The sequence below is a fragment of the Mycetomoellerius zeteki genome, unplaced genomic scaffold (assembly GCF_001594055.1).
Source record: "Mycetomoellerius zeteki isolate Tzet28-1 unplaced genomic scaffold, Tzet1.0 scaffold22, whole genome shotgun sequence".
NCBI lineage: Eukaryota > Metazoa > Arthropoda > Insecta > Hymenoptera > Formicidae > Mycetomoellerius > Mycetomoellerius zeteki.
Window position 1 is genome coordinate 131583 of NW_017257172.1, and position 23347 is coordinate 154929.

Genomic DNA, 23347 nt, shown 5'->3' on the forward strand with positions numbered 1-23347 from the left:
TTGTACAGTCATTGTAAATTACGCTGGATATAAAATTCGTTCATGTAATATTAATGTGCAAGAAAAATAATCAATCGAAAAGCTTTAGACCATTATGACTTATAACCCTCTGATTGAATACTGTGAATCACCGAGAGTGTATAAAATAATCATTTAAATAGATCACAAATCTCTTACACATCTAGATTATCAGATACGTATGTGTGTATTTCGTGTTAAGTATATATTTATGACTGTACTATGTAATTTGAGTGTTAAATTATTCTATGTAGCACGTATTTGCAAAACAAGATGATTTATCTACATAAAATGTATACAGAATGGTACAAAACTTTAATTTCTTGACAAATCAAAAATTAAGTTTTTTTCTTTGAAGAGAAAACTCGTGAAAATTATCATTTTACAATAAATAATAATTTCAAGGTTCAATGATCAATGACCTTGCTAACAGATTCAAAATTAAAATTTTTCTAAAAAATCTATTGTTAAAATTAATGCCGGAATACCCTGTATATTCTTTGAGTATGCGCTTTGAATACTTCTCAATGGTTTCTAGCATGTTTTCTACTTGTTTCACTTGAGTATTCGATGTAAAATCGATTTATATAAACCTGATGTTGTGGTATATGTATAATGTAAAAACGAATGATATGATTGCATAAACAATGGAGAAGGAGAATTCCATTTTGCACAGTAAGATACGATAAGTCGCACGTAGTAGAAAAGTGTTTTGAATAAATAGTGCCGATTCAAGCGACTTACTCATAACAATCTGTACTCTTCTTATCTTGTAAGTAAATACACTTTCTGGCACGAAAAGTATCGGCATTCGATAACGTAAATCTTGAATACTTAGACCAAAGTTATTATCGCCATTTTATAATAGTCTACTTAAAAATTATTTTAAATTTGGAAATCTTATATCGCACATACATTTAATTGACTATATGGACATATTCGTACGTTTTAATCAAAAAATATCTAAACTTTATAGTAATAATATAATTTCTTATATCAAACATGATCTTAGCATTCCTTGTTATGTACTTTGTTCGTTTAACAAACAAACAGGGATCAAATGATATCTCATCAGATTCCAAAGGAGTTCCCCTTCTCATTTCAAGAATTTTTCCTAGCAGTAGTAATCCCTAATATTCTCTTCAAAAACAAATTAACTTAATCTACGTATGTACAAATATTACGCTTATGGAAGAAGCGTGATGCGGCGCAATCCGATTGAAAGTTCTTGTATACAAAAGGTAAACGGCACGGTTAGGTGGAACAACGCGGTGACGGATTGATGCCGATATTATTGGCCATTATTTACTACGTTGTTCTGTTGATTTTTCACAGAGTCCATGTTCGGCATGTAATCCATCGCCATCAGGCAGGCAAATACCGTCATCACCATCTTTGGCTTCACCTCGGTAATGTCTTCCGGTAACGCGTAGACACGCGCACCACACTTTCGCGCCAAAGATATCGCGTACTTCGCATTGTCCAAATTCTCCTGCACAACGAAAAAACAATAGTTGTTAATTAGTTGCACCAACAATGGGGGATTGATTCATCTAGACTAGAATGTTCCACATTTTTGTGTAATTGATTAGCTTTCACAGGGTTGTCACAGAAAATGAATTTTAAAATTCCCTGATTTTTCCAGGTTTTTCCAGATAAAAATAGGAAATTTCCATGACCCCCCAATATAAAATATATAATATTATATATATTATATATATTATAATATAAATAAAATTTTAACATAATAAAATATGTATGTAAAAAAATTTAATTTTAACATTTAGAATCGAGGATTGTAAGAAAGCTAGCTTATATTATTAAAAACGCAAAAGAAGCTTAGTAGCATAATAAAATTTTGGGGGCAAATTCAAGCCAACAAAAAATAAATTAGTATTGGAAAAAAGACTGCAGTTATGACGAAAAAGAGCAATCAAATAAAATTACTGAATAAAATATAAATTGTAATTAATTTTTTAAATCGTTTAAAGTGCACGAGTTTTGAACATATTTGACTATAAAAAAAACGTCAGACATAATATTTAAAAAATTATAAAAATGATTTGGAATAGATCTCTTTTATATTTTCCCTGACTTTTTCCGGTTTTCCATAACCAATTTCAATTTCCCTGACTTTTCTTGGTTTTCCAGGTCTGTGACAACACTGCTTTAAATTTCCATGAGCAATATAGGAGAAAAATTTCTAATTTATTAAACATTAATTATAGATACGGCTAATATAATATCTACGGTCATGAAGACAGATATGTGAAGACTGAAGGAAACGATTTGTGAGTATAGATTATTTGAATATGTAGATAATTAATAGGGACAAGTGTTTTTCTATTAACATATATATGTAATGAGCGTTTGGCTTGCTAACAACTTTATGCAATTACAGATTATTTTTATCAATCAAAACAAAAATCTGAGATTGACTTGGATTTATTAAATTTTACCGATAAGTCATAAAAGAATAGAAATCCGCAAAAGTTTTTGAGATCTTATTTCCTCCTTTCATAATATTATATGATCAGTATCTTCTTTAAAATAAAAAAAAATTTGAACAATATTTGATTCAAATTTATTAAAATTATTTTTGTGCTATATTTAAAGTCTTGTAAGATTTAATTAACTTGCATTATGAATTAAGGCTGGCAAAGCTCGATATCAATGATATAATGTGAAACAAAGGTAAGCATAGCATAAATGTGATACGATCGATCATATCTATAGAAGTAGTTATTACAATACAAATCAAACTAACTTTGATATTAACTGAGAATACAAGCTCTTAATAATCGAGAAGTAAAAGCAGAAATCTTACATGTTCAGTTCCACCCTCCTTAATGAGATTGTAATTAACCGAACCGGGCTTGATTGCTTCGATGAGATCGAGGACGACTTTGCCATCCGCTATTGAATAATCCTGGAATCCCTTGATACTGCTTTTTCCAGCTGCCTGGAGTTTAGAATTCACCCATTGAATAATTTCTTTTTCTACGGTACTTCCCTGAGTTCCAGCTAGAGATGTCAGAATCGACAACGTGTATGATCTCATCAATTGCCATATCAGAGCCAACGTTAAGGTTGCATTTCCATCGTTGAGATCCTGCCCGGCAATGCCCACAAGCGAGAAGTTCATCTGCTTACCTAACTCAACAGCGTAATTGCAGTTCTCTAATGTCTCCATAAACTTTCGAAGTTTTGTGAATTTCTTGTGCACCTTATTCCAATTTACAGTGCCTGGCTTGATGATATCGTATAACTGAAAGATCACCAGACCATCAGCGAGATCTGAGTAAAGCCAATTAACATGTGGCGTTACGCCCATTGAGTTCATCCAATTTCTATAGGTCTTTTCCTCTCGCGTCTCCTCTAAAGATTCTAAACCTTCGATGTTGCTTTTTGGCTTATCTAATCCAGGGTAATTGTTAAACATATTGGCGACGAAGGCTAAGTTGAGTTTATAAATACCATTCACAACATCGCTAGGCGTCACAAAAGTACGACAGCCTAATTTTGCGGCTTGTTGAAGCATAATTTCCGCCCTAGACATGTGATTCGGTTCCATCAAGGCTTCCAAGGTAACACCAGCCGAGTTGGGTGCGATTTGTTTGATGAGATAAGTATAAATCTCAGAATCCGTAATGTCAGATTGGAAGTTGTTGCACCGCCTGGCGATGCCAGCATTCTCCAAGTGATGGTTCACCCATCTGAGAAGAATGGCCTCCGGAGATAACTTCAACAAATCTTCGATTCGTTCACCTTCCTGCAGAAGAGTAGCTAAACCAGGGCAGTTCTCGAGAGTGATCTGGTTAAATAAGCCGATTCGGATGATCTGCCAGAGCAAACCTAGCACCAAATGGGGCGAACCTTTGGTGAGATCATGGGCATCGATGTTTATGATGTTGCAGCCAATAGCTTGCGCTGAAGACAGAGCTAGTGTCAAGTTTTCATGCTTCTTGTACAACGTCAGATTTTTCTTGTTGATTGTGCGCTCGTCAATGGTGTCCGGGCAAGAATGATTGATTATTTTACTGAAAGATGCAAAATTAATTTTTGAAAGTTAATCGATTTTAGAATCATTTATTAATCGTAAGATAAATTGATAGAATTTCAATATTATTTATATATTTAGAAATTAATCGAAATTTATGCATGCTTGTTAGTTCCAGTTACATTTTTTATTACTTAATGACATTATTTATCAATTTAAATATTAAAAAAAATAGATTTCAATAAAATTTTAGAATAATTCGAAAATAAAAATAAATTCCTTTATTCGATTTTTAAATATATCGATAATAATGTATTTAGGACAGTTTATATGTATTATAGAAATAATGACAAAAAGAGATAACGTAGGATTGTGGATAATAATACATTGTACACACCAGAGCAATATGCCATCCTTGACCTTATCATAGAGCGCCTTTCCTTCGGGATCGATAGGCAGCAGGTGCTTCAAGTCAGGATCGTGCGACAGATTAGTGTTTATCCAATCGCTGAATGCTAATTGTTCCTCGAGCCTGACAGAATGCGTGGTTCCTTCACTAGACGCCTCGGAAATTCCACCCAAAGTCTCAAGGTTCTCCTTTTTCGACACGACTTGCTTGAACGTGGAGCCCAATTCATTGGCCTTGAGTTCCTTGCAGAGCTTTTCGAACTCCTCGAAGGAGAGCCGACCTTTGTGTTCCAACCGCTGCTTATCATCGTATTCCTCGATCATCTGACGCACTTTGTAGCCCGGCATTTTGAAGCCGCAAACGTCCAAAGCATTTCGCAACTCGGTAACATTGATGAAACCATCTCCATTCGCATCAATCTATCCGAGAAAAGAAATCGTTAGTCTTTTCATCGAAAATTCGATAAAATTGCATCATGAAAAACACATTTTAGAAATCATACAAAACATTTATCCTTTTAAAGGATGAATAAGGGGGGGCAAAAGTGCCCCAGGCTAAAAAAAATTCGAAATTTTTTAAATGAAAAGGACATATCAAGAAACTAATTTAGGCGCAGTATTAATTTTTAATATACACGTATATGAGAGAATCATAATTGCTGAATTTAAACACATTATCTGTAAAAGTCGAGGAAAAAGATTGATTAAGAAAAAAGCTTCCGTATCAAAACATTTTGTCCGATGAACTGTTAAACTTTCCTGAAATGTCATTTACTGATCTCAAAATATTCTTTACTGGATCTTATCACTGGAACTTAAACAATCGATTTCATATTTGGCTGAAATGCTTAATGATGAAGGCTTATTAAACGTGCAATACGTAAAAGATTAAAATAACATATTTAAACTGAAAGTTCAATCATGTCATATCACCAATAGATGTTTTATCGAATACGTTCCTAATGGTATTGGTGGCGATAATATTAAAAGATATTGTTGTGAATGTGCAAATGGCCGGAGGACAATTGGTTCTTGTGCTCATATAGCTTCAATCATTTATTATCTTTCTTATGCAAGATATTTGGCAAAAATTCCAAGACCATGAAATTTTAAGTAGTTTTTTTTAAGAAAGAAGAAATTATTACTACAATTGAAGAAAATAGCGATGACGATTAAAATGTAATGTTTATGTATAAATATGTAAAATATGTATAAATGTATACAAATGTATTTATATATATGTATGTAAAATATATACATAAATATAATCTGTAATATACAAATATATGTGTAAATGTTAATAAAGATGAATATAAAATTAATAAATGTGCAATGTTATAATATGGATTAACCAAGTAAATAACTTATAAATACTAATTTTTATTTTTTTAATTATAAAATATCAATTTTAAAAATTTGAAAAAAATATACGTTAAAAATATCAACGTAAGTGCTTTATCAATAAATTTTCATAATGATACTCAAAGAATATCACAGTGAACATTACGTTATTTAATGCTAATTGCGATATTTTATTTTTTTCAACTATGAAGTATCAATTTTAAAAATTTGAAAAAAATATATGTTAAAGATACCAACAAATCTTCTACCAAAAAATTTCGTGAATGTATTCGAAAGGTATCACTATGAATTTCATGTTTAATAAATATTTTAATTCTTTTTTTAGTCTTACAGTAAACTCCGCCAACTCTTATTTTTTTTCTAAGTTAGTCTCTAACTTCTTTATAACATATACTTTTTTCAAAATTTTTAGATACATATATTCGATGATATGATATTTTAATTAAAAAATTCAACAATTATGCGATATCTCTCATATACGTGCAATGTATATTAAAAATTAATACTGCGCCTAAATCAGTTCCTTGATATGTCCTTTTCATTTAAAAAGTTTCGAATTTTTTTGATCCTGAGACATTTTTGCCCCCCTTATTCGACTACGGCATTTAATTAAGAAATTCTCTTTGTGTTGATATCAACTGCATTGATATCAATGTGATTAACAAGAGAAACAAAACTTTTTCTTTTATCTTCATTTATACTAATTTTTCGTATAGCTACTGCTGAGTGATGATAATATTAGATAATGTCTGATAAAATCAAACTTGCAGCAATATCACTCTTGATAACGTTGTGCAATATATGGCAATAATTTTTTCGCAACGCGATTTCTGTCACGCAGAAAAGATATATATTCATTATGAAAGAGGATGATTGTGTACATATAGATAAAATATAATTAATTTATTAATTAAGACTCGTATCAAATATCAACAAATTTCATAAAGTGTTGCGAATACTAAGGGATAATTAGAATGAAATGAATGTGAAACACCTTATCAATTTCAGAGAGTTTTTTAATCTGGTAAATATAATAAACTCATTAATTTTCTTTTGCAAGAAACAGAAAAAGAAATATAAACTTTATATATAATTTATGATTTTAATTTATAAATTATACTCAAATAATAAATTGACAAGCATTGCACATTTATTCTGTTTTGAAGTTTTGTTGTTTAAATTAATTTAAATTTAATCATAACGAATAATACAAAATAAACAATTTGCAAGATTATTTTAATTATACGTCTACGTTTTCGCATAATTGTACGTCTACCGTTAAAATCCCATAAGAAATGGATTACACAAGAAATGCATCTACACGCAATTCTCATAAAGTCACAAGGCACAAAAGTAATTCAGGTCATGAAAAATTCCGTTAGAAAATCCGCAAATATATCTATGCATCATTCGCAGACATTACATTTTTACACGAGAACAATGAGCATACGGTAATGACATAAATGTAAGCGGTGTATTTCTGAGATGATGATGGACTTGCATTGGAGTTACTCGGCAGTTCTTTATGAGAAATGCCCCCGAAAGTATACGTACCGTCAGCTAATTAATATTTATATTCTTCGTACATATATAGAAAATCTAAGCCTCTAATGTCGCTTCTTTTTAAATTATACAAGATTAATCTAGCAGAAAAAAAATTATATTGGTAGAAAAGAATTTTAAAATTATTATTCTTTCTACCCATTTCTGTTTGAACGTTTATCACACAAAATTTATCGAAGATGTGTTAGAATCTAAGCTAAAGAAATTAAAGAAAATGGAAGCTGAGTGCACTCACTAACTTAAATAGCTCTCGGAAATCTTTAGAGTACTCTAGCACGACGTCCCATCTTTTCATCTTACAAATTTCCATGTTGAGAAAAAACAGATTTCGTCTCGTAGAAAAAGGGTCAAACTGTTACGACAGACTAGAACATACTGAAACTATCATCGAGGATTTATCAGTTTTATCGATCGCGCGACAAAGTGGAACAATTTATTGAATAGAAAATCCCTAGAAGCATCAATCGATTGTGATAACACAATAACATTTAAAAATATTATCATGATCTTATCATATATGATCATAATCAATCAAATAATTTAAAATAAAATATATTTTATATACCTAAAAATTGAAAAACTTTTGCGAGAGAGTATTGTATAAGTCGTTTTATTTTACACATCGAGAATCGTATTTGACTCTCACATTAGCTCTTCTTCCTAATTAATGTTTTTTAAATTTATGAGTTTCATTAATCTTTTATTTGTAATAAGATTTATATCAAAGTGTATTATAATACACTATTATAACTATAATATACTTTCTAACAATAAATTTTAACTATTGTACAAGCCAAGAAAAAGTTATATAAATTTAAAACAATATTATAAAAAGTGTCGAAAAGAATGATTTTTTTATCATTCTCATTTCGTCTAACCAAATTAAACGTCATTCGTTACGAAAAAGACGGCAAGTTCCTTGAGGCGAGTTTCACGGTTTTCTGATTAAGCATCTGGTATATAAATTCATCAACGCATAACTATAATACGTTTACAGTAACATAATTAAATAACCAAATTTTTATCGTGTTTTAACATCGATAATAGAATAAATGTCGGGAAATATTTACAATACATATGGTTGCATCGTTCAAAAAACATATCCAACTTTATATACATTTGATTTAATGGAAATTCTGCGGTATTAAAAATACTGCAAAAATCACGAAAAATATAAACATTTTTATGGAATAGCAATAATAATTCTAATGATACTTTATGACAAAAAACAGATACGTTATCTAGTTTCATGCTTATCGAAGAACATGAAACTATACATATAAAAAATACATCAAGTATCTATAGTATGTAATATATATACGTAAATTTTTTATATTTAATATTACTTTTTGTATATATTTATATTAATATTCATTATGTGTAATACAAAGAAGAAGAATCGAATAACAAAGTTAAAGAATGTGATGCATTTCCTTTTATGTCGATATAATAGCTATACTTTTCATTTTCTCATAAAATTATCTTTCACTTCGTCATGGGAGCATGCAAAATGTGAAACGCAAGAAAGGTACTTCTTCGAAGTTTTTCCGTATACATAACGGACGTATCATCAATCTATGAGCGAGAACTCGGCGACGGAAAAGGGAGTAAAAGTCCGCTAACTGAACATTTACTCTGTCGTAACGTTTCCTCGTGAAAATACATGCTTCCTGTCATTCTTTCGTTTCCCCGACGAGTTACATAGCATTGTCACGATGCAACAAAATCGTGCAATTTATGGACGCATCAGCCGAGAACGCGCGTCTTTCGCGCGTATCATCGCATATACAGTAGAATCCGAAAAACGAATAGCAAATGAAAATCAATTGATCGTGAATGCGCGCCGTTTCGCTTGGAATAATCTTCTTTTTATTTTTCCTCAACAGTATATCAAATCATTGTAATGATGAGAAAAATGATCAAATAAAAAACGTGCTATTATCAAATCGCTATTATCACAATGATGAGAGAAACGATCAAGTTAAAAACACTAATACGTTATTATTGAGATAAATTTAGACTTAGTAAGAACAAAAAGTCACAAACATTTAGAATAAACATAAATCAGCATTGAATAGCGAAGAGGAAAAATGAGTAAAATATAATTTGTATATGTAAGTAGAATAATTTAATATGGATTTAAATAATACATTTTACTAAAAGTTTGATTACTAATATCTACGCTTTATTATATGTGCGTGGTAACACTTCTTTGCTTTTTCTGGTAATCTCCACGCATGTATTGCCTTCGGGCAAACACGTGTATAGTTTCAAGCAGCTGGTATATATAATGTACACCATATTAAAGTGCACACCTGCCGTTGATAAAGTACCAAAGTGAACAAGTTTTTACTATGTTCGTATGACGTCGTTATCTCATAATATATGAGATAACACTTTTCACTTTTTTCAATGAATCAATATGCGATACGTAATAATTCTATTGGTGTTTCGGAAAAAAGTTATATTGTAAGTAAAAGATTAACAGAGCGAAAACATTTGATAATTCGAAAGAAATATACGAATCAAAGTTACTTTCTGATAAACAAACAAGTTATTTAAAAAGATTACTCGTCATATCTTGTTTATCATGAACATAAAAACCTCTTTCTAATAATTATTTGTTTTTTTCGTAAAACATGAGCACCATGAACCAATTTGCATTTGAAAGTATCAATTATACAAATTTTTTTTCTTTTGCACAGCCTATGGAACTGTTCATTAAACAAGCTGCAGCCTCACGTTTTCCCTGTATTAAATCTGACCAGATAACTCTTATACGAAGCGTACTTTTTTCTCGAAATATATCTATTTGGATAAAGTACAAAAAAAGCCGTTCACTCCATTATTCGGATTCGGAGGATAGATTACGGGACACCCTGTAGAATCGAGAACACACTCCCCCCGGGGTCAGACATCTCTCTCTTCTTTCGCTTTTATTCTGGGAACTGGTTTCGCCCGGCATCGCATTGCACACTATGTCCCCGTCCCGTGTTTATCCGCGGAAATCACGATTAAATTACCGCGTGGAAAGAAAAGAAAGAATTAATATAGCGGTGCATCGCGTCGGTACGCGCGATACGTTAATACACAATCACAAGATTAGAGCGAGTGCCTACGTTCATTATGCGAAAACGAGTTATAATATTGGCCTTAATGTGCCGTAATAACAACAATGTATATACTCCTCGGCACGTTACTCGGATGATGGCTTCATTGCGCGAGATAAATGATAAAGACGAAATTTTTTAAATAAGATGTAACAAAGAGACGCGAGGTCAGTGAAAAGCGTCGTCGAGACGCGAACATTAATTATTAATTGGCTGATGCAATTTTCAACGGTCGTTTTTGCCAACATCGCAAATATTTAAGCAATTATAACTTTGTTAAAATTACAGATATAGTTTTCCTGATATTTATCCTCGAATAGATTTGATCAGAACTGACGATCTTTATCTTATCTTCCTTATTTTTTATTAAACTTAGTGACGATTATCAACAAAATGATCTCAAAGTATTATCTATTGATAATTGATTTTTAATTGATTTTAAGAGACAGACAACGTATTTTATGAGAAATAATGTTATTCGTAATAATAATTAGAAAGAGTAAAATTTGCATGCGCGTTACTTCCACGTGGACATGTCTAAGAATGAACTAAACGACCATGACGAGTAAATGCAATTCTACGAACGCCTCACAATCGACTATTCGATTTTCTCGCTTCCAAGGCAATCCTATCGCTACGTCATCTCAAGATTCCTCCTACGTGTGCACATTGAATTCGAGAGGAAGATTACTACATCATTCGAAACTAATAGATGGACAAACCTCCCATTTGAAACCTCCCAAGGCTTTAATTTATAAAATCCAAACTCTATATATTGCATAGGAAAGAACAAATCTTTTCGATTTTTATAACAAAAATAAAAAATGGATATAAATTTATTTCGTAATTAAAATAAGCAGTATAATATGTAAAAAATTATTTTTATTAGACAACTAATATTAATATGCACTTATTATCATATTATCAATACCATCATATTATCATATTATCAACCAAATCAGAAAAAAAAACACTTGAGATGACCTAGACACGCCTTGCACAGAATTTGCATGACCATCGCTGACGGAATTCCAAATCATTGCGGTTAGTCATTGGAAGAATATATGACTAAACGATATCTACTGATCAATAACAATACTAATTTGCTTCTTAAGTGAAATACCATGCGACCACTAAAGTCGCTGAAGTAACAGTTATATACTAAATAACGCGTTATCTCGCACACATGAAAGATAACGATTAAACGTCATTAAAATACATGCGCTCGAAGGTTAGTAATTAAATTCTTCTTTTAAAACTGTAAGTCGAATGAACTTTGATGATTAAAATTAACGGACAATATAAATTTCTCGATATTACAACATTTTTCTCAATTTAATATTTAAATAAAAAGCAAGGTAAAAGAAAGTGTAAAATAAGCTATTTAAATATTGCGCTCATTAATTATAAATTATTCTGTTCTCAGCGTACGCTAATTAATAATTTCTCTACTACCTCGAATGATTCTCATGCATAATTATATTCCTCCTGAGAACATGTGGTGTTGAGAGGCAAGAGATTGTCTCGCTATACATATAAGTTCGTGACATTGACCTTGATCTCAATACTTTTTCGATAGCGTCATCTCGTTGTCGCAATTTCCAGAGGCTACTCACACGCTCTTCGTTATTATAAACTTATATATGAACACTATTCTTATAAAGTTATATATGTACATATCATTATCGCGCGAAGCATACCTTACATTGATAATAAATTGCCAATGTATCATACACAACTGTATGTATGTGACATAATTGTATGATCAAGATACCGTAAAAAGACATCGATAAAGATATAATGCTTCAAAGTAACAACGTATAAAATTATTACTGTATCTTTATAATATATGTATATCCTAGTAGCAAAAAATATTTAAAAAGCACATCGGTGATAATTATTTTGTTGTGATAGCTCATCCTCTTTTAAGGACTTTATAATTTTAATCCGCGTGCATGTTATTAAGATATGTTTGCGATCGTCGGGTCGAATAATGTCTCACTGCAGGGTGAATAATTACACAACGTTGAAAGCTTTATCCGCTTGATGGGCGCCACCAAGGAGTAGTAAAAAGTTTACGCAAGGCGCTTTGGTTCAAGTGGTGATAATTGAACGGCTTGGAGGGAAATAGTTCAAAGGATATGCTCTCGTAGTTTTTGATAGTCTCTTACATCGATTTAAATAACATGTATTTACATACGAAACATTTTAAGAGCAATCTCGCGCCGCCATAGTATCATATATAACTAGATTTACACACGATTTAAGATTGTTTTGTTTTATTGTCATACGTGCGCGCGTACGGGCACTCCAATTGAGATACATACGTTCTGACCGAGGGCTAATTTATTATAACAAATAATATAAATATCAAGAAAAAATTTAACGTCAATATGGAAAAATTTCGTAAAACCGGATGCAATAAAAAATAATTTTAATATACAAATTATATCGTAAAGAAGCAGAGAGTAGAAATGCATATCTTATGATATTTACATATGCAACATAATGGTTTCTAATTACCTACAATTATTTAGTGAAATAAATGGAAAATACGAATACGGAGGAAAGCGCATAAAATTTTATGACCAACTTAAATCTTTCGCTACTGAGTTCATAAAAATTATGTACATTGTTAAGTAAAAAGCTATTTATTCAACAGTGAGTATGAAGAAACAGTGAGATTTTTACGACGTCTAATTATACGCAATTATAAAAATACGCAGGTCTAATCATAAATTAATTACCAGTAATATGTGTATGGGAAAGATGTAACAAATATTATAAACAAATATTCTAGCATAATTCTTTCATCGAATTTTCATTATTTATATATTCTTCTATTTGTCTATTTTATCACTTTTTTCCATACCTGGATATTTATGAATTTATTTTAATAATTGTATTTTATCATTAGGAAATATAAAATAGATAATTAATCCGTCATTTGATATCTAATAATTAATGGGAAAATAATATATAAAATTATCCACGGATTAACAATTGCAAGTATATAAAAACAAATAAAATTAAAGACTCCTTTAATTAATACAATGATAAATATAAATGAAACATTAAGCTGGACATTAGGAGTAGGCGCTAGATTCTAAGTTGCGCAATAATAAATTAGTATTAACAAATGAATTAAATTTGTACGTTTCGGCTCACGCTTTGAGCCATCTTCAGCAGTGTAGATCTTAATAAAAATTACTGCTTATCACACTAAATGTGTATCGCAAAATCGCAGTTCTGACTTCTCATTATACAGTTGCAATGGAAATGTGGTGAGAAACGACCATCCTCAACATTATCTGATGTGCCAACCAATTGCAAAGTTGAGTGCAAAGCAGGTAGTGAATCTCAAGCTATTAATTGCAACAGAATTTTATAAAGAATGGAAAGTTGAAATTTTTTTATGTATGATGGCAAAGCTCACCTTACAGCAATCGCACGCAGATCCAAACATCGTCAATCCAATCAATAAATTAAATAATTCACAATTGTCAAAGATAATTAGATAAATTAAAGTTAGAAAAAATTAATTAAAATCTAAAAACAAGAAAAGAGAATCATATTTGTTAGAAGTTTTTTCAGTATTGTCAGAAGTTAGTCAAATAATAACCGTTTAAGACATCAAGATCTGTGTAACGATAAAAGAAATGTCGGTCAATTATAAAAATAATCATATTACAATTTATTGAGAATTTCTATGTAACCGTGGTTTAACGCCTCTGTGTCTGTTTGCATATTAAGACCATTTGGATTGACGATTAATGTAAAACATCTCTGACATTAATAGTTTGTTATAATATTTCTCAGTCTTCAAAATTCTCACATTATCCCAGTAAGTCATGATCGAAGTTATTATTGCGCAACTTAAAATCTGATACCGACTTCTAACGTCCAGCTTAATATTTCATTTATATTTATCAATAGATTAACTTTATAAGAGAATATACATATATTTGGAATAATATTTAATTCAAAAATTGGTTTTAAAAGACCCAATTCCAATTTTTTAAAACCTCAAGTCAAAAAGAAAATGAAGTACATAAGATAATGCACTAAAATCCCTTCAAAATCTCTTTAAATTAAAAATAAATATAAAAGAAAACAAAAATAAAATGCCAGCAAAACAAATTAGATTAAACTTTTCAATTCTTATAATCTGTCAACTAAAAAAATTGATCCAGTGAGCTCTTACGTATAATATTCTCATAATGAAATCTTATTTTGAAACGGAAACCAGATATACTGCAGGATGTGTTATCGCCAGCCGCAATGCTGACACAAGACAACCGCAATGAACAGCTTTAGGAGCAAATGTTCACTGCCATCGATGGTGCTATTGCGGTTGGGTATGCACTTTTGATGTCAATGCGCACACATATGTACATATACAGGGTGTCCCGCAATTTTTGGCCAAACGCTTTTGTGTAGATAGAGCGAACTAAACTGAGTCGGAAAGTCCTCTACCATTTTGCAATTTTCGACAATTTTTAGTAATTAATATCTTGTTAACCATTGCGAAAATTGCAAAATGGTAGAGGACTACTCAACTCAGTTTAGTCTATTCTATTTACACAAAAGCGCTTGGCCAAAAATTGCGCGACATCCTGTATATATGTACATATATGTGTATGTGTATATCGTATAATATATGTATATACTGCAGGTTTGCTGACGTACACCTGTCATTGCATCTCGCGCAAGTTGATAAGTACCGGCTCAGGCGATTTTATTTTACAACGACATCACATTTTACTCCGGCGCTCTCATATTACACTGCTTGATCCACGATATGATTCGCAACTCGCATTTGCGAAAGTAAGACTTGACGCAATATCAGGGTTAATGACAGGCATAAATTATACGAATGGCCTATCACTCGCAGTGGCAAGTAAATTGATCGACATGTGCCTCAGCGTTTACAGACTTAGCATCTATGATTCTTCTCCCATTGTATAATTATATGTGCAAATTAGTAATCACATTGAAAAAATGTATGAAATGCAATCATAAAAAATATCATAAAGGTAGATTAAATATATAGTTAAATAGACATTTAGATTATGATTAATGAATAAAATAATTCATAAAGAGTTCACTATATATAAGCGCTCCATTTAATAATATATTATTATTATTATTGGATTTTAAATCTCAAAATGTACGCGTTATTGTGTAATATCATTTTCATGAATCGTGAATCATTGAAATATTCCTTTACATGATTTCATTTTCTAGAATCAATGATCAACGCAAACGATGACCACAATAATCTTTTCAATGACTCAAGATCACGTACGAGTTAATTCACTGATTTTCTTTCTCGCGAAACATTACAGATCATTATGGAAGCATATATATATATATATATATATATACCGACGCGACATAATTTGTGAATGGTGACTCATGAACCTTAGATTATTAGTAATTTTTTTTCTTTGTATGTTATTCATTCGTATATATATATATATGTATATTTAAAAGCAAACAATTACTTATCTGATAAAAAAATTATTCTGCATTTAATTACTCACCTAAAAGAAGGTGTTTAAAAAGAAAAGAGTTTAAAAACAAAACAATATTTTGCGTCATCGTTACTATTAGAAATCAGTTACTATTAGAAATAGATTCTAATAATCTCATCTTCAGCTTCTAAGAGAAAAAAAGCGACGAAAAAAATAAAAATGACTTTTAAACTTGATTTATTGTCATAAATTTCTTTTTTATAAAACTTAACAGCGTATTAAAGCTATTATTATGCATCACATGGATACATTATACATTGCATAATGGAGAAAACGGATGAAACAATCAAAGAAGCAACATCAAACATGATCTAGGTAAAGCACACTCGTTATGAAAGTTACGGAAGTGAAATCGGCACGATCGCTTAATGAATCATCGAATCCAAATGTAATGAGCAGTGACGTCAAATCAAACATTCGCAAGTTCCGACAGTGTGACTCACGTCATTCACGAACTCTTAAGCAAGATCGATAGCCGAGTGTTTTTTCTATAATCGTAAACTGTGTTTCCGACGTTATCAATTTCAACTTCCCGAATCATCATCCCCAGTTATCATCCTGACGCGGACGCGACGGCGCCATGAATAACATCACAAGCATAAAATATTTTATTAATAGTAACTATTATACATTTTCTCAAAAAATTTATATTCCCCATATAAGGTGTTATTTTGTCGTTATTATATTAAGATAACGATTTATCATTTTCAAGTAATCGAAAGATCGATACTTATATATATGATTCATCGCAGAATGGATCGCGAATAAAATATTTCAATAACATACGTAAATCTGTAAATAAAAGATATAATAAGTAGGTATAAAAAAAAATGATTTTAAAGATTGAGACTAAATTGTATAATATATACTCATAAAAGAAGCGTTTAATTTTAAGATATAAAAATATTTTATTCTTGTCTCCGTTTTTTAAACGCTTAAAGATGTTTAGTTTTAAACTTTTCACAATAAACAAAGCACTGTGTGTTTGGATTTAAAACACTAAAACATTTAAAATTGAAGTATCTTTTATTATTAAACTTTTGTTTTGCAAAGATGTTTTAAACGGAAACATTTTAAACACTGCACTTTTTACAGTCTAAATACTATTATATGTCATTAACTTCTTTTAAGTCATATCTAATTATAGTGATTAAAATTAAATTGATACAATCATGTATAATTAATCAATCGCGAACACAATAATTTTATATAAGAATACTAAAAATAATAATAAATAATTTATCACAATTTTAATTAAAACCCTATATTTATAATAATAAAAAATTAAAACCATATTTTTATAATAATTGCATACTGACTATAAAATTGCCTTCAGAAAATGAACGTCGTATGTTTATATAAAATATAAGCAAACATCAGTCGCATATCTTATATTCACTTATTGTTAGTATTCACAATTTTAATATGTGACAGTTTCGCAAGTTGTCAATCCACAGAGTTCGAGCTTGTCAGAAGCATCGTCTACGACGACGTTTTATTAATTTGATATTTCCGTCATGTAAAACTCTTTCCTTCCTTGAGCTCTGCGCAAAAAGAAAAACTGGACAATATGTCTACACTGTCCTTGCAGCATTTGATGAAGAATTTGTACCGCGGGTAGACCACGACTTCCACTTCTGATATTAGCTGTACTAATAATTAGTTGCGAGAAAATGATAAAACGATGAACACGATGACAATAACGACAACGACGATGTAGGACGACCGATGGACGGATGCGTGCAAATAAATTTTCATGTCAGGAGTCTGTCCTATTAAGTCGAATCTAATTTAATCTACCTAATAAGTCTAAGTGTTAAGGATCCGGAATTACGTGCGGGATTCATTCTCTAGTATTCTCTAGTTATCTAGTACTGTGAAATTAATTAAATATCAAGCCATGAACAATTAGCATACCAACGCGTATGTTTCGCGTGATTAAATTAAGGAACGGAAAAAATTATTGTACGGAACAGTGAGTGCGCAATTAGAAAAGTAACGTGAGAATTTTATTATTTTCTATCTGCTTTGTTTTCTTTCTACACATTCGTGTGCTTATTCTATGTTTATTTATAATTCGCAGCATTGTTTCATGACAAACACAGGTTAATAATAAGGTTTTATATTTAAAAAGAGGCGGGTATTACGGGCGATATGATATTTATGCAGTCAACATTCGTGAATGTTATTTTCACTCCAATGCATGATCTATTTATTTCTTTTGCTGATGCAAAAATAAAGAATTTCAATTAGATGACAAAAGAGTAAGCGAGTGAAATGGAGTTGTGCACGATTAAAATATGACGATACTCAACACTGTCACGCAGTCAAATCGTTAGTTCGAGCGAACTAACGATTATTAGCCACTGTGACCTAAGTCCCGCAAGAAGATATATCCGTTGCCTGACTCATCAATTCGTGATATCTCATTAACTCATAAGGGATAATCACCTTGATAATCCGGTCTTTTCAGTATCATGAGAGAGAACTATTATATACATATATATTTATGATATTATGTATATATATTTGTTAATTTATTACCTAAATTTTCTCTATATAAATAAATAAATTTAAACATACAGGGTTGCCACAAATTTTTCGTCCCAAAATTCCCTGACATTTCTCTGATTTCCAGACAAAATTTTTTCTGATTTTCTCTGACTTTCAATAATACATATTTTGAAAATTTTTTTGTATTTTCATCCTGATTTGAAAATCGTTAAATATTTTGTTGATAGAGCAATTTAACATAACAGTATAAATTACTATTAATGTTGCTGACACTGCATTTAATTGTTAAGTTAGTAGTATTTTTTGTCTTTTCCTTTTATGTATGAACACGATTCTTTTCCTCTTCCTCTCTTTCTCTTTGCTGCTGTTTATTATCAATTGGCAACCCTGATATATCGTTGCTCTAACATGTATCAAAGAATAAATTTTCTTACAATAACAATTTCAGAGTTGTAACTTAAATCCAAAAACCGATTATTGTGATTTTCGATAAATTCTACGTCAAATTGTAATCGAAAAAGTTGTTTAGAATTCGTGTCTCAGTCTCGATCTCAGTTCTTGAAATCGGTTCTCGAGAGGATTTCGTGTGCAACTATAAAAATGCCTTGTTTCATCGAATTTCATCTTATCTGAAATACGGAACTTCACCGTGTGCCGAGAAAGAATTAATTATAACTACATGGTGTAATTAAGAAGCTAAGCGTGAGAACCAAACCGACAAAGAATAGTTACACGTACGTACGCTCAACAATATAAACACATATACGTATACCCGGGTGTTCTTTACGTGAGAATTAGCTCCAAGACGTGCATTGTACGAAGCTGAGAAAGGAATCAGCCACGTTTTTGACATTTTTATACCTTCTTCAGAAGCAATCTCACCGCGAATAAATCGTTATTTTGCTCCACAATACATTGTAAAGGAAATGACCAACACTGCTACTTAGCGTTTAATGTCATGTTAAGGCGAAACAATGGCAAAAGCATTTACAATGTAGACATAATTGTTATTCGGTTAAACTGTATTTGTTTAATTAAGTATAGCGACAAAATAAAGGTATAATTATAACAAAATCAGATTATTTCTATTTATATTAATTATATTATTCTTATTTTACGTTATACGATAGAAAATGATCTAGTTTCTTTTAGTATAAAATATAATTTGTAAAAAATCATTCGTTAAAATTTTATTTAAATCTACAGATCTATTTTTTCAATCTACTGATAACTTTTTTAACATTATTTGCAAAGTAAATAACATGTATCATTTTTACACAGCGAATGATTTTTTTTAAATTATATTAATATTATATAATAAATTGTATTAATTATAATACTTTTTATTAAAGAGTAATATCAGAAATATATTTTTTAGTCTCGCTGGATATTTGTATAAATATCCGTAACTTCTAATTGGGGGATATTGAAATCTTAAGTTTAAAGTGACACACTTGTGCAGTCCGCACGTTCACTTTATTGAAGGACTTTCCATTTAAACTCGTGCCGCTCGCAATATATGACAGAGTATAGATGACGGTCGCCGACAAGGATCACAGACAGAATTCAAAGATTAATTTTCTCTGGCTGGCAAGAAGAAATTCTCGAGTTATAAGTTTTCCCATCATAACGACCGCATTCATGGTGCAGCGTTCTCGTTAGTCGAATCTATCGCGGAATTCTTCGTGGATTGCATTTCCGACGTGGAGGCAACTCGAACAAGGAAAACATTATGCATTTACATATGTTGATGGTAAAAAACCACATTAATGGTTAAAAAAATCGTGTGATTGCATTAAATAAATTAAACACAAGTGAAAAACATAATACTGCACAAAATTTGATTCGTTAAATATCAATAAAAAAGAAAAGCAACAACGAAAAAAATTTTTTATCTTTTTTTCTAAAATTTTTTATCTTTATTATATTTAAATTTCTATTTTTAAGTTATACGCGTAAATTGACTCCCACAGATTTTATAAAATTTTATAACAATATTACTTTAATAATTCTGACAATTTTTATAATAATCTTTCTGGAATGTTAAGTATTTTATATACTAAATATATGAAATATTTATTGCACATAAGTATGTCGCATACCTAATAATAACTCAGTTATTATAGCAGTAAATTCCTTACATAAGTTAACTTCAAGGTGACGGGAAAGCAGTAGTCTCTTCATTAGATAAATTGGATACAAAAAATAAATTTATAATTATATAATTAAGTAAAATAAACTTTTCATAAATAAAGTGCATATAAAATCGATCAATATCATCTTCAAGATAATCAATCACTGAAAACCATTGACTAGGAAATTACGTGCAACGCGGGCATTATGCGACCTAGGCACAGTTGCGCAACGATCTTACTTTTAAACAAGCGATCACGGCCCATTTACTATTCCAGCAGCATGCAATTGCATAACAATCGTAGCACATTGCTACGTAATATCTGCAATGTAGTTGAGCAATAATCGAGGTAGAAGGCATTGTCAGCCGTAAATGATAAGAGAGCAGTCTTTACGGCAGCCGCGCCTATTTACACGAGTAGCTTCACGTAAAAATTCGAGGAATGTTTTAGAACTGTTATCTACACGATACATAAATATTGTAAGATAATTATTACATTAATTTTGCTTAAATAAATTAATACTTATTTCAATTTCAAAGTTACGTTCACAGATAACATGTAGATAATAATGTCATTATCGTTTCATTTATGACATTACAATAATATTTCTGACCTTTATAAAATTTTTAATATTATTATTTGGAAGAATGGCAAAATTTTTAATATAATACTGTTGTTATTTCTACAAAATGTGCATTTAATAATAACCTTAAAATAAATTTGTACTTGAAAAAATGTGTAGCAAGTCTTTAAAAATATATAAATATAACTATTATCAATACAACTCCGTCCTCGTCTTGTCCATCGCTCTAATTTAATCGACAAGGTGTAAAATATTTCTCATTTGCCAATGTCATGCGCGCAATTATGCATTAATTTCATGCTCACGAAGCTATGAAATAATTCTCGACTACACGGTTTAATCTAACGATATCTCAAGAATTTCTGACGTGTGAAATGTACCTGTTAATAAACTGCACTCTCTTCTATACAGTTGTTAAACAATTATCAGTAAACTTACTTTTAATTGCTGTTTCAATTAACTTTTATAAAGAGCAATATATCACCGAGAAACAGAAATATATGCACGTATTTAAAAATATATAAAATAGTGCAATTGGTAAATTTAATTTCACTTTATCACACGCATAGTATCTACATGAGTTTAATAATTTTATAAAAAAGATAACTAAATTGAATAAATATAAGCAGTAATCGAAATTAATTACTAAATTATATCTGGCATACTTGGAATTAGATTTACGTATATAAGCGAAATTAAATTGCCGCGTCAATATTTTTGTTCTCATTGTAATCACGCGCATATAGAATGAACCAGATGTTATTTATTCTACACTGCGGTCGGTCTCCCGCTGTTTTTATGAAAGACCAACGGCGTGGTTTCTGGATAAGAAAAGAACGGCACGTGCCAACGCGGCGACATGGCCTCGGGTGGTCGCTCGAACACGTGTTCCAAAATTTAGTTTGGAGTAACTTTTCTGCATGTATATATGCACCGCTTACTACAGATCTGACGAAAGTAATATATATGCAATCACAATACTATGCATACGTGTCACACAACTGTGTATATATTTCATAACAAAATATTATTAATAATAATTTCTTACACAGTTATTTTAATATTGACGGAGAACCAATTTTCACACTTAAATGACACAGTTTTATATTCTCATCAATTACGTTTTGTTCATGATTAGTAGTTTTTTCGGAATAAGAAAGTGATCTGCTTACTCTTAAATTCAAATTCAATTTCTTTTATTAGTAGCTACTTAGAATTCTTCAAACCGCCATGTGAGCAGCTCTCATTACTCTAGGAATAACTTAGCATTAAGGTTTCTTCTTTTGAGAAGATGAAGTCTCGCTGCTTAATTATATGTATTTGTTTCTGGAGAGGACTCAATCACGCAGCCGAAACATGTTAAACGTATAGTTATAACGTACGAGAACGTCAGATTTCTTTATGTACAATTGAAAAAATATATGTTTTGTTACTACGCAATAAGTTCTGCAGGAGAGTCCTTTAGCAATTTGTTTATTTATTATTGTTAAAATATTATTAAATTGTACACACACACACACACACACATATACAAAACTTTAATTCTTTATTCTATCTTTTTTGATAAATTAATTAAATTTTGATAAAATAATTAAATTTTTGGAATTAATGATTTATTCTCTTGTAATTATTGGTTTTTTCACGAATAAATTCAAGATCACAATAACTGAATTTCATTTACTCGCTTCTAAATTTATATGTATTGTGTCGATGATTCTCCTACATTAATTAAAAATGAATAAAAAAAAAAAAATAAACGATTTAATTTCGGAGGCTATCATGAAGCTGAAGGAACGTCGATTCTTCTCGTATTACTACGTCAACTACAAAATAATGCGATATGAAAAAATTCGTTACGTCGACATGGTGAACTGCCTTCGGTGACAAATAAAGCGGAAATTCCGGAATCGAATGACGGATAGGAAATACGAGCGAAACGCGAGATCCAAGAGCTTGATTCGCGCACGCACTTTTACTTATTCCGTGTTTGACTCTTTTTATTACATTGTTTTATTTCCAATAATCTATAAAAAATGCTATTTGAAAAATATTACAGACTGTCCAGATTTCAGGTAATAATGACGGACTTTTACAGTTAATTTTAGTACAAATTTAAT

General features: G+C 30.6%; 1 protein-coding gene across 2 annotated transcripts in view; it reads right to left on the bottom strand.

Annotated features, from left to right (window-relative positions):
* Positions 1-465: 465 nt before the first annotated feature.
* Positions 466-23347, bottom strand: part of Fim (plastin-2 fimbrin) — a 28507-nt gene continuing 5625 nt past the window's right edge. Inside the window, exons 1-4 of one of the 2 annotated variants that reach the window (XM_018448179.1) lie at positions 7587-7705; positions 4416-4846; positions 2846-4058; positions 466-1510 (exon numbers count right to left, since the gene is read on the bottom strand). In XM_018448179.1, coding sequence (XP_018303681.1) covers positions 1310-1510; positions 2846-4058; positions 4416-4846; positions 7587-7661 — 1920 coding nt within the window. In that variant the 5' untranslated portion in view covers positions 7662-7705 and the 3' untranslated portion in view covers positions 466-1309. Of the gene's footprint in view, positions 1511-2845; positions 4059-4415; positions 4847-7586; positions 7706-23347 lie in introns of those variants that run through there. The other variant, XM_018448180.1, reaches the window with a different exon arrangement.